The sequence below is a fragment of the Ranitomeya imitator genome, chromosome 1, assembly GCF_032444005.1.
Source record: "Ranitomeya imitator isolate aRanImi1 chromosome 1, aRanImi1.pri, whole genome shotgun sequence".
Classification (NCBI taxonomy): Eukaryota; Metazoa; Chordata; class Amphibia; order Anura; family Dendrobatidae; genus Ranitomeya; species Ranitomeya imitator.
This window is the reverse complement of record NC_091282.1, coordinates 219,538,430-219,552,022: the sequence shown is the minus strand read 5'-3', so window position 1 is coordinate 219,552,022 and position 13,593 is coordinate 219,538,430. Positions and strand designations below refer to the sequence as shown.

Below are 13,593 nucleotides of genomic sequence, written 5' to 3'. Positions count from 1 at the left end.
CCCCCGGCATAACGTGGTCTGTTACCGCTGACATTAACCCTGTGTGAGCGGTGACTGCAGGGAGTATGGAGCGGGCGCCGGGCGCTGACTGCAGGGGAGTAGGGAGGGACTAATCGGACTGTGGCCATCGCTGATTCGTTGCGGCAGCCATGACAGGCAGCTGGCGAGACCAATCAGCGACTTGGATTCCATGACAGACAGAGGCCGTGACCAATGAATATCCCTGACAGACAGAAGGACAGACAGAAAGACGGAAGTGACCCTTAGACAATTATATAGTAGATATAAGAAATGCCTATAAAGCAAGGAAGAATAAGATGCAAAAAGTGAAGGGAATGAGTTAGGAAATATCCAATGTCTGTCACCGCCTAGTTCCCTGTCCATTAACAGGTTGTCCTGACAATAGCTAATTGTCTCATTCGACATTATCCCGCATATGTTCTCTTCAAGTAAAATTAATTGTAAGTAACTCACACAAAAAATCCTTTTTGTATTTTTTCTGACAAAAAAGTCTATTCATTTCTGTTAAGACTTAGTAAAGTCTGTTATAGGTTTATTGAAAAGCTCCAGTTCTAAGAAGCTCCTGGGGTTGAAGCTTTAAGCATATGGACGTATGACAATCATTTTCCTAAAGATAATTCACAGTAAAAAATAGCCATGTGATGTTGAGCCTCTTACGCAATCATAAGACCTTATGTGCCGACAGGCCACGAGAAGCTCATGTGAGCACAAATCAATAAAAAGACAGACTTCCATAACTGTTATAAGGCTTTTATTACTAGACTCTTCAGTTACAGTATTTATCACAATTGCATCCTCAGTATCAAGTAAAATATGACTTTAAAAAACTCATTTGACATATGAAAACAATACAAAAAAAGTCCTATTTTTTGTCTATTCACTAGTTTGGAATTTATGATATGTTGGTTTTATCGATCTAAAATGCACATGAATCTGTTGTAAGTGTTCAATGCTGTTATAAAATATTCAGTCAAGTGTATTATTCATAGATTGTTAGCATTTACTGAACTATAAGTAATACCCCCAACAAACCAAAAGGATCAGGAGAGCTCTAACAAGAAGATATGTGCCTCATCTGGTGCCAACCGGAACTTGCAGTGTGTTGAAATGTAATTGCGGCTTTCATTCTCATTGCTAAGCTATGACTGCCCGCTGCTTAGCAAACCACAAAGAAGGCAAATTATTCATGAAGTTGATAATAAAAAAGTGCACGTGCAAAAGACAGACAACAAATATGCTGCACACCCAAATGTCAATATAGGCCGATTTCAGCACGTTTACTCCCTATGCCTGGGTGCCCATATTCAAAGTCAGAAAAATGATGTAGTAAATTATCCTTATACTCATCCAGGTGGTCGAATGGCTGCTAATCCTGAAGGAATTCTCTTTTGATTGCTATAACTGGACCACTGGATGAGTGCGAGTATTTGATACTAATATTTTTGTGGAATTTGAACCACTTGTCTGTATAGTACTACAAACGCTTTCATAGGCACTAACTTCAATGCGTCTAATAGACCTATGAATTGGTCATTGATAATTTGTTTCTCAAGGCTTGTTTCATGATATTGTGTCTATGTGGACTGCACACTTAATGTAGATTCCCTTCTTGGGGTCTAGTTTCAGAACAAATTTACTACATCACTTTTCTGACTTTGAATATGGGCACCCAGGCATAGGGAGTAAACGTGCTGAAATCGACCTATATTGACCTTTGGGTGTGCAGCATGATATTTGTTGTCTGTCTTTTGCACGTGCACTTTTTTATTATCAATTTTTTTAAATATTTAGAAATAAAGTTTTATTTGTTTTATTACCAATCATTACTCCAATACTCTAGTCTCTATTTATTCATGAAGTTGTTTGAAGGACATTGTTCTAAGAGATTGTTCCTGCCCCTAAAATACTAATACTTTATTGAGAATGGTCATAGAAACATAGAGGATACAATCTGTAATCTGGGGGTGAGTGGTCGCTGTGAAATCCACATGTTCAAGGCAAAATATTTCACAATATTGTTGTGTAATATAATAACAAACACGTAATTTAACCTCTTTTATCGCTGTCAGTTATTTAATGTGGTTTTCCACTACTCAGGCAACTGCTTTTGAATCCCCCCAGTAAAATAATAACACTTATGCTGACAACCGGTATCGGTGACTTTCCAATGGTTTTGGCACTGATCACTTCAACCAATTAGCGCTGGCTTACTCTCCTCTCCTTCAGACAAATCCAGACATCTGGAGGGAGGGAAAAAGCAGCAATCAGTTATGTCTGTTGGAGGGGAGAGTGAAGCTAGCGCTGACTGGCCAGAGGGATCGTGTGACATAACAATGTCACGTGAGCTCCCGAACACCAGTGTCGACACCACTGGAACGATGCCAAAACCAGAGGTGAGTATACATGTTATTACTTTACTAGGAGAGAAAGATAGGTACTCGGAAGGGGTTGTCCAAGTAGTCTTTCCTTAGATCTCCAAGTTGCACCATTCCGCTGTTATTTCTGCAAAAATGTATGAACAAATTGACACTTGGGTGAAACCATTATCTTTCTTATTGTAGCATGTCCATACATGTTCTGCCCATTGTTCAAAGAGCACTGACAGTTATAGACTGTGTACAGATGTGACAAAGTGAATAGTGATGATGACTATTTGTTATTTTATTCATACAGTTCTAGGAGGAGTATCAAATGAAAGTCACAATGAAGGATTGTAAGAAACGATCCTCCAGAATTGTTATTTTATGAAAAATAATTCAAGATGATCTATCAACTCCTGGAAAACTTCATGAAATAAAATAAGAGCAAAATATAAAACCGTTCTTAAATATATATGTATACAACTTATTTTACGAAAAAACAAACTAGATGAAGTCGTCTCTCTGCTGTCTCACTATTTTGACAGCTGTATGAGACTTTCTGCTTTTGAGCTGGAATACCATTGTGTGTGGGGAGACTAGAAGTGTGCAGCATGGAACTACAGAGCAGATCTGTGCGGCTGTCTTTCTTCATGTTGGATATTATTATGTAAACACTGTTATAAAATAGATTCCTATGTATAATGGAAAAAGGAACAGAATGGGGCTAGAAACAACAATTGAGGTAAATTCTGTAACAGCCCATTTTGTGTATACTGTATGTGGTTAGAGACTCAGATTAACTCTTTACAAGAACTTGATTCTTTATTTTGCAGATAAACCCTTGATAAGTAGCTACTGTAAGTCATATTCTTGCAAGTTATAGGGGTTGTCTGGTCCAAATTGACAAGTTTGCAGTCACTCTGTAGTGAACCCGAATAGTAGGCGTGGCCTCGTTCAATGCAAATGTATGGAGCTAGGCCACGTCCACTGATTGGGCTCAGGCAGGGAGTATGTGTAACGCATACCTTCTCGCCCATCCCGGCTCAGAACCTCGTGAATCCCCGCAGCAGATAATGCATGCTCTGTGGGGATTCATAAGTCATACAGAGTAACTGCAGACTTATCAATTTAGATGAGACAACCCCTTTACACCTTTAGAACAAGTTGTATTCTCTTCCTTTATCTGGCTACATAATAAACAGACATATTTTTACATTTCTGTTACATAACTATATTTAGTATAAAGTAAAATTCCTGTCAAAACAGTTTTCCTGATTTGTGCTTTGCTGACAAGGATGCAGTGGGATCCACCATGCTTATGATTCTCTTTTGGTGGTTTTATGAGAAAGCGTAGGTAAATTGGAACACACATCATTTTTTATGGACCCGTGAATCGACAAAACTACAAGACAGGCCAAATTAGGCCACTTTGCCATTTAGTACAGTATCCGCTAGTTCAGCTTCCCACTTCCCACAGTTGGTACATCTCAGAGAAAATAATCTCATCAGATTTGGTGCTCACTCTTGAAAAATGAAAGTAAAACCTCCATCGCAGTAACACTAGTGGAAATCAAATGATTTGTGAATGAAGATCTTGAAAATTTGTGGATAATCCCCAAGCTGATGATTATTGAAGATGTCAATTCACAGGATAAGGACTCTTTTCCATTTGCGAGAAACACGTCCGTGTCTCGCATGTGAAAACCAAGCTCTGGCACCGGCACTTGGGAGCGGAGCGCGCGGCTGCATGGCAACACATGGAGCTGCACGCTCCGCTCCAATGTGCCGGTGCCAGAGCTTGGTTTTCACATGTGAGACACGGACGTGTTTCTCGCAAATGGAAAAAAGCCCTTATAATTAAACTCTGAATTCCAGGTTCCCACAGCCTGGAAGTTCGGACCTGAGTTTACTAGAAAAGTTGAGTCCTTTTCATGGAATTTTAACCCCTTAATGACCAGAGGTATTTTTGTTTTTGCATTTTCGTTTTTTACTCCCCTTCTTCCCAGAGGCATAACTTTATTATTTTTCAGTCAAAATGGCCAATGTAGGGCTTGTTTTTTGTCTCTGCACCTCCTGTCGATACTCCCCAGGGCTCCTTAGAGGCTTTGAACAGCATCTGGGTTTGCATATTTAATTCTTGGCAAATGGTAATCTGGGTCTCTTTGCTTTAGTAACCTACTGCATGTTCCTCATCATGGATAGTCTTGGTGTTTTGGCATACTGGATTTCACACCACTTTGGTTAATTGTGGGAGAGGGGGTTGTGTATGGCCTATAGCCTGGTACATTGTATACTTCCATATCCTCTCCTGTCTATTTTGTTTACTGTGTCTATGAGCTAGGGGTTAAACCTATGCGTATATATCATTACACGTTGCCACATTCTATTATTTGCCTTATTATGATATGGTTTATGTGTATATTTAATGCCTTTATGGTGTGTTGCCAAGCTTGCCATTCACAAGTTATTTAAATGTTTTTTTCAAAAACATATTCAATTTTTTCCAAGGTAGTATACATCTTTGCTAGAGCTTAAGGTACCTTCACACTAAGCGACTTTAGAACGATAACGATAGCGATCTGTGACGTTGCAGCATCCTGGATAGCGATCTCGTTGTGTTTGACACGCAGTAGTGATCAGGATCCTGCTGTGAGATCGCTGGTCGGAGCTAGAAGGCCAGAACTTTATTTCGTCGCTGGATCACCCGCTGACATCGCTGAATCGGCGTGTGTGACGCCAATCCAGCGATGTCTTCACTTGTAACCAGGGTAAACATCGGGTTACTAAGCGCAGGGCCGCGCTTAGTAACCCGATATTTACCCTGGTTACCTAAAAAAACAAAACACTACATACTTACATTCCGGTGTCTGTTGCATCCCTCGCCGTCAGCTTCCCGCACTGACTGTGAGCGCCGGCCGTAAAGCACAGCGGTGACGTCACCGCTGTGCTCTGCTTTACGGCCGGCCGGCGCTCACAGTCAGTGCGGGAAGCTGACTGCGAGGGACTTACAGACACCGGAATGTAAGTATGTAGTGTTTTTTTTTTTAGGTGACCAGGGTAAATATCGGGTTACTAAGCGGGCCCTGCGCTTAGTAACCCGATGTTTACCCTGGTTACCTGGGGACCTCGGCATCGTTGGTCGCTGGAGAGCTGTCTATGTGACAGCTCTCCAGCGACCACACAGTGACGCTGCAGCGATCGGCATCATTATCGATATCGCTGCAGCGTCGCTTAATGTGACGGTACCTTTAGAGTGCTGTTCATGCAGACATCTTATCTTGTATTTACCAGGATTTGCTATTACACCATGTCTGGGGAGTTGCTTCAGGGGGTTGGCTCTATTATGGGCCATTTGTTATTGTGTGTAGGACCAATTTTAAATGTTTTTAATTGTGTGCTCTGTGTGGTTTTCTGTGTTCTTTTGTGTTATATCAATAAAATTTGTATTTTTCTTTATATTTAATCCATTGCCTCAGGTGATCCCCTTCATATGGTCTATTTCTTGGGTCTTTGTTTATTGGGCTTGTTTTTTGTGGGACGAGTTGTACTTTTGGATTGGTTTTAACATATCGTGTAATGTATAACGGAAAAAAATTCCAAGTGCAGTGATATTGCAAAAAAGTGCCATCCCATAGTTGTTTTTTTTTTTTTTTTTACCATGTTCAGTAAATGCTAAAATTATCCTGCCATTATGATTCTCCAGGTCATTACGAGTTCATAGACACCAAAAATGTATAGGTTCTTTTTTATTTAATTGTTGAAAAAAAAATTCCAAAGTATATTAAAAGAAGAAAACTTGCGCCTTTTTCCGATACACGTAGCTTCTCTATTTTTCATGATCTGGGGTTGGGCTAGGGCTTATTTTCTGCGTGCTGACCTGTCATTTTTAATGATACTGTTTTGGTGCCGATACGATCTTGACAGCGGCATTTAACTAGTTAACAGCCACGGGTGGATCGTGATTCCACCCGCGGCTATTGCGGGCACATGTCAGTTGTGTATATAAGCCGTCATGTGCCCGGAAAGGTGTGAGCTCAGTGCCGGAGCCCGCACCAAACCGGGGGAGTCTGACATCGGCGTATTATTATGCCCGATGTCAGAAAGGGGTTAAACGGGTTGCCCAGACTTCTGATAAAAATATGCAGTCACTTGCATTGAGCGAAGCAAAGAAAATGTACTCGAAATGTGGGTGGAAGTATGTAAACCCCATACTTGTGGTCACATGACTGTCTGCTCTCGGAGAATCCTGTCACTGTATGGTGTACATGGTGTAAGATTTTGGAAGTCCGCAGTTACATTGAGTGACTGCAAACTTTTATCAGAAGAGCGGACAACCCTTTTAGGCTTCTTCTGAGTAGTTTTGTTATATGTATACAAATCACCAGATTGGGGCTTCCCACTGGTTTATTAAATAAAAAGGCAGCCCCAGACTGGTGACAAGTGCTCTCTAAGTAGTGACAGTTCACCCTTTATTGCCAATCTAAATGTAATTTTTATTTTTGAGAAGACAGCGTGACACTTGATTTACAATAGAATTTTTTTTTACATTTGAAATCTTTCATGCAGTTCACATCAGAGATGGTGCTGAACTTCATTAGGGGATGGAGGGAGAAAATCAATAATTTATAACCACTTAGTTTTCAGGTAGCGCTATTATATTATTGTTAAATTTTAGTCTGTGTCAACTGGAATGTTTCTTTAATCTATTGGCATCTTTTTTCAGCCAGCAATAAACTATGGGGCATATTTAGCCTTTAACGGGTTCGGATAAGCAAATGCACTGGGAACCATTTAAAATCTGTGATAAGTTTTTCCCATCCCCCCATATATAATTTATAGTACCAGTCTCTTCATTGGGACAGAAGGGTATTTGGACCCCAGAACCCATGTGCAGCTGAAATGTCTGTGCTTACTGTATATGGCACAGCCAGAATAGCAAGAATGTGTTACATACTCATCTTCAGGATAGCAACTGTTACTTTTCAGCTGTTAGACATAGCAGACGTTTGTCAAGCTGTGGAGCCTATAGACCCTACTGATTTATTATTTTTTTTAATTAAGGCTGTCAACTGATGGATATCAGTCCTCCAGATTTATAATGCATGAATAACATAGCAATAATATATAGACAAGCACAGATTTGTGTATAGTATTGTCCATATTATTCAGTGTTCTAATATTACACGTAAAATGAAGGTATGAGTGCGTTTAGTAGGTCACTGTTTTGGAGGATGCAGTAGTAGCACCACCGTATAGTTATAAAGGAATTTTTCAATCATATATGCACAATTATCACGTAAGGACACTATACCTACCCCGTATTTTAGCAGTAACCATTAATGAGGCAGAGCTGTCAGGTAAACATTTGAAGCAGGTTAAAACATCACAGTTTCAATATTTCCACCAGAGGAAACGTTATTTTTGTACTGCACGGACAATTAAAGGAAATTTATAGTTTTAACAGACCACTTGTGATTTTATCATAAATGTCTTTGGTCATTGGCACATAAGATTTTTGAGAATCGTCGAAGAAGTAAAGTGGATCTGAAATAATGGAAGGATCGAATCCTTGTTCCACGAGTCGAAATTTCTGTTGTTTGAATGTCCCGGTGACTTCCATGTTTTCCTACAAAAATATTAAAAACACAAAATATTTAATCTACAAAATGACTGGTGTCAGAAATCTAATGTTTTGGGTATTGGGAATACTGGTAAATGAGTGGGTCTGCAGGAACAGTAAGAAATCAGATGCCTTATGGCCTGCTGAGGTTATCTGCCTCATGTAATGTATACAAGCCCGGGATTCAATCAGTATTCACTCCATACTGAAAATTTAGGCTAAAAGGTAACCGATAATTTTCTCACTTTAAGGTCACGTGCATATGATCAGTATTTGGTCAGTATTTTACCTCAGTATCTGTAAGCCAAAACCAGGAGTGGAATAATCAGAGGAAAAGAGAAACGTCACTCCTGGTTTTGCCTTATGAATACTAGTAACATAGTAACATAGTTAGTAAGGCCGAAAAAAGACATTTGTCCATCCAGTTCAGCCTATATTCCATCATAATAAATCCCCAGATCTACGTCCTTCTACAGAACCTAATTGTATGATACAATATTGTTCTGCTCCAGGAAGACATCCAGGCCTCTCTTGAACCCCTTGACTGAGTTCGCCATCACCACCTCCTCAGGCAAGCAATTCCAGATTCTCACTGCCCTAACAGTAAAGAATCCTCTTCTATGTTGGTGGAAAAACCTTCTCTCCTCCAGACGCAAAGAATGCCCCCTTGTGTCCGTCACCTTCCTTGGTATAAACAGATCCTCAGCGAGATATTTGTATTGTCCCCTTATATACTTATACATGGTTATTAGATCGCCCCTCAGTCGTCTTTTTTCTAGACTAAATAATCCTAATTTCGCTAATCTATCTGGGTATTGTAGTTCTCCAATCCCCTTTATTAATTTTGTTGCCCTCCTTTGTACTCTCTCTAGTTCCATTATATCCTTCCTGAGCACCGGTGCCCAAAACTGGACACAGTACTCCATGTGCGGTCTAACTAGGGATTTGTACAGAGGCAGTATAATGCTCTCATCATGTGTATCCAGACCTCTTTTAATGCACCCCATGATCCTGTTTGCCTTGGCAGCTGCTGCCTGGCACTGGCTGCTCCAGGTAAGTTTATCATTAACTAGGATCCCCAAGTCCTTCTCCCTGTCAGATTTACCCAGTGGTTTCCCATTCAGTGTGTAATGGTGACATTGATTCCTTCTTCCCATGTGTATAACCTTACATTTATCATTGTTAAACCTCATCTGCCACCTTTCAGCCCAAGTTTCCAACTTATCCAGATCCATCTGTAGCAGAATACTATCTTCTCTTGTATTAACTGCTTTACATAGTTTTGTATCATCTGCAAATATCGATATTTTACTGTGTAAACCTTCTACCAGATCATTAATGAATATGTTGAAGAGAACAGGTCCCAATACTGACCCCAGCGGTACCCCACTGGTCACAGCGACCCAGTTAGAGACTATACCATTTATAACCACCCTCTGCTTTCTATCACTAAGCCAGTTACTAACCCATTTACACACATTTTCCCCCAGACCAAGCATTCTCATTTTGTGTACCAACCTCTTGTGCGGCACGGTATCAAACGCTTTGGAAAAATCGAGATATACCACGTCCAATGACTCACCGTGGTTCAGCCTATAGCTTACATCTTCATAAAAACTGATTAGATTGGTTTGACAGGAGTGATTTCTCATAAACCCATGCTGATATGGAGTTAAACAGTTATTCTCATTGAGATAATCCAGAATAACATCCCTCAGAAACCCTTCAAATATTTTACCAACAATAGAGGTTAGACTTACTGGCCTATAATTTCCAGGTTCACTTTTAGAGCCCTTTTTGAATATTGGCACCACATTTGCTATGCGCCAATCCTGCAGAACAGACCCTGTCGCTATAGAGTCCCTAAAAATAAGAAATAATGGTTTATCTATTACATTACTTAGTTCTCTTAGTACTCGTGGGTGTATGCCATCCGGACCCGGAGATTTATCTATTTTAATCTTATTTAGCCGGTTTCGCACCTCTTCTTGGGTTAGATTGGTGACCCTTAATATAGGGTTTTCATTGTTTCTTGGGATTTCACCTAGCATTTCATTTTCCACCGTGAATACCGTGGAGAAGAAGGTGTTTAATATGTTAGCTTTTTCCTCGTCATCTACAACCATTCTTTCCTCACTATTTTTTAAGGGGCCTACATTTTCAGTTTTTATTCTTTTACTATTGATATAGTTGAAGAACAGTTTGGGATTAGTTTTACTCTCCTTAGCAATGTGCTTCTCTGTTTCCTTTTTGGCAGCTTTAATTAGTTTTTTAGATAAAGTATTTTTCTCCCTATAGTTTTTTAGAGCTTCAATGGTGCCATCCTGCTTTAGTAGTGAAAATGCTTTCTTTTTACTGTTAATTGCCTGTCTTACTTCTTTGTTTAGCCACATTGGGTTTTTCCTATTTCTAGTCCTTTTATTCCCACAAGGTATAAACCGCTTACACTGCCTATTTAGGATGTTCTTAAACATTTCCCATTTATTATCTGTATTCTTATTTCTGAGGATATTGTCCCAGTCTACCAGATTAAGGGCATCTGATGTAAAATACTGACCAAATACTCAACGTGTGAACGTGGCCTAATTCTGATTATACCAAACATGTCACCCCTATAAGGTCACTGAGTTGGACATTTCTTCATATGGATCAGCAAAATGATGTGTAATAACTCCCTTTCACTACATAGGATGATTACACCAATAAGAGTCTATGATTTTTATGAGATTGTCATACGCTATAAGAGGGTCATTTTGACATAGGTTTACCTTTGATGTCCTTGAGGTAAAAAAGAATAGGCACAATAAGACGGAGAACAGATATGAAAACTGACACTGAAAAGGGTAAGCCCACACAGATTGGATATGCCTCAGATTTTCTTTCCGTAATTCCGCTTTTAGTATCAGTGATGAGGATGACAGACAAAAATTACATCCCCACACTGTAGAGAATATTGGCAGGATAATTTCACTGCCTCTGCAAATGTGACATTTGCAAAATATCAATTCACAACCCCTGGCAAAAATTATGGAATCACCGGCCTTGGAGGATGTTCATTCAGTTGTTTAATTTTGTAGAAAAAAAGCAGATCACAGACATGGCACAAAACTAAAGTCATTTCAAATGGCAACTTTCTGGCTTTAAGAAGCACTAAAAGAAATCAAGAACAAAAATGTGGTAGTCAGTAATGGTTACTTTTTTGAACCAAGCATAGGGAAAAAATTATGGAATCACTCAATTCTGAGGAAAAAAGTATGGCATCACACTGTAAATTTTGATACACAAAAATAACACCTGCAACAAATTCGATCTGCTCGTTAGTCTGCATCTAAAAAGGAGTGATCACACCTTGGAGAGCTGTTGCAGCAAGTGGACTGACATGAATCAGGGCTCCAACACGAGAGATGTCAACTGAAACAAAGGAGAGCATTATCAAACTCTTAAAAGAGAGTAAATCATCAAGAAATGTTGCAAAAGATGTTGGTTGTTCACAGTCAGCTGTGTCTAAAATCTGGACCAAATACAAACAACATGGGAAGGTTGTTAAAGGCAAACATACTGGTAGATAAAGGAAGACATCAAAGCTTCAAGACCAGAAACTTAAAGCAGTATGTCTCCAAAACAGGAAATGCCCAATAAAACAAATGAGGAACGAATGGGTGGAAACTGGAGTCAACGTCTGTGACCAAACTGTAAGAAACCGCCTAAGGAAAATGGGATTTACATAGAGAAAAGCCATCATTAACACCTATACAGAAAAAAACAAGGCTACAATGGGCTAAGGAAAAGCAATCATGGACTGTGGATGACTGGATGAAAGTCATATTCAGTGATGAATCATGAATCTGCATTGGGCAAAGTGATGATGCTGGAACTTTTGTTTGGTGCTGTTCCAATGAGATTTATAAAGATGACTGCCTAAAGAGAACATGCAAATTTCAACAGTCATTGATGATATGGGGCTGAATGTCAGGTAAAGGCATAGGGGAGATGGCTGTCATTACATCTTCAATAAATGCACAAGTTTATGTTGATATTTTGGACACTTTTCTTATCCCATCAATTGAAAGGCTGTTTGGGGATGATGAAATCATTTTTCAAGATGATAATGCATCCTGCCATAGAGCAAAAACTGTGAAAATATTCCTTGAAAAAAGACACATAGGTCAATGTCATGGCCTGCAAATAGTCCGGATCTCAACCCTATTGAAAATCTTTGGTGGAATTGAAGAAAATGCTCCATGACAAGGTTCCAACCTGCAGAGCTGATCTGGCAACAGCAATCGGAGAAAGTTGGAGCCAGATTGATGAAGAGTACTGTTTGACATTGATTAAGTCCATGCCTCAGAGACTGCAAGCTGTTATAAAAGCCAAAGGTGGTGCAACGAAATACTAGTGATGTGTTGGAGTGTTTTTTTGTTTGTTTGTTTTTCATGATTCCATAATTTTTTCCCCAGAATTGAGAGATTCCATAATTTTTACCCTATGCTTGGTTAAAAAAAGTAACCTTTACTTACTACCACATTTTTTGTTCTTGATTTCTTTTAGTGTTTCTTAAAGCCAGAAAGTTGCCATTTGAAATGACTTTAGTTTTGTGCCATGTCTGTGATTTGCTTTTTTCTACAAAATTAAACAACTGAATAAACATCCTCCAAGGCCAGTGATTCCATAATTTTTGCCAGGGGTTGTATATACTGTGGATTTTCACCATTGATTCCACACTTGGCAATGCATAAAGTGAAATCTGTTGTGAATGAGTAGATTTTATTGACACTGATTAACTGCAGTTTTTCTGCAGCAGAAAAGTTAACAGTGGATACATATGTCTCACCTGGATGTATCCATAACGAGTACATATTGTCAGTCTGGGGATGCCTTTTATATTAAATAAAATAGTGGGCATCTACACATTGGTGATTTTCCTAAATATCACCTTATTTATAAAAAAAAGTGGCCAGAAGTAACCCCAATGCCCTCCGAAAGGGCCTGATTATCGCTAGAGTGCAGAGCGGGATCTCTTATATGTCCATGGCCCTTCTCCCCATTAAAGAGCAAGACCTCATTAGATTTCACTTTTTTAACTAATCCATTGCTGCCACATACTTTACTAAACTGATGACTTCACAAGGCAAAAACTAATAGAATTATATAAGATGGCATTGGCCATGTTAAGACAAATATTTGAAGGTTTTTGGATGGATCTCACGACAGTTGACTGATTCCATTAACATATAATAAGGTTCCTCAAGATTCTAAAATGGACCTGTTCTTTAATTAAAGGGGTTATCTATTACCTTTTAAATAGTAGATTCCCCTCTGTAAAATAAAAATATCCTATACTCACTTCCCATATCAGCGCTGATCCAGCAATATCAGTATTGGGTCTCCCAATGCGTGTGTGTCATTATGTCACCAGAGCCCTGCAGCCAATAAGTGGCCGCTATTGGGCTGCTGTGTTTTCACTTTTTCGGACAAACCTTGGACATTCAAAGCAAGTGAGAGCATAGCAGTCCAATAGCAGCCACTGATTGGCTGCAGGGCTCACGTGGCATAACAATGTAACAATGTCTTGCGAGGATCAGCAGACCTAGT

At 39.5% G+C, this 13,593-nt stretch overlaps 1 protein-coding gene across 2 annotated transcripts in view; it reads right to left on the bottom strand.

Moving 5' to 3' along the window:
* Nucleotides 1–6,112: 6,112 nt before the first annotated feature.
* The window catches only part of SLC27A6 (solute carrier family 27 member 6), a 148,385-nt gene continuing 140,904 nt past the window's right edge, over nucleotides 6,113–13,593 (bottom strand). For both annotated transcript variants that reach the window (XM_069754017.1, XM_069754008.1), the window contains exon 11: nucleotides 6,113–8,007. In XM_069754017.1, the coding sequence (XP_069610118.1) occupies nucleotides 7,831–8,007 (177 nt within the window). In that variant the 3' untranslated portion in view covers nucleotides 6,113–7,830. The remainder of the gene's footprint in view (nucleotides 8,008–13,593) is intronic.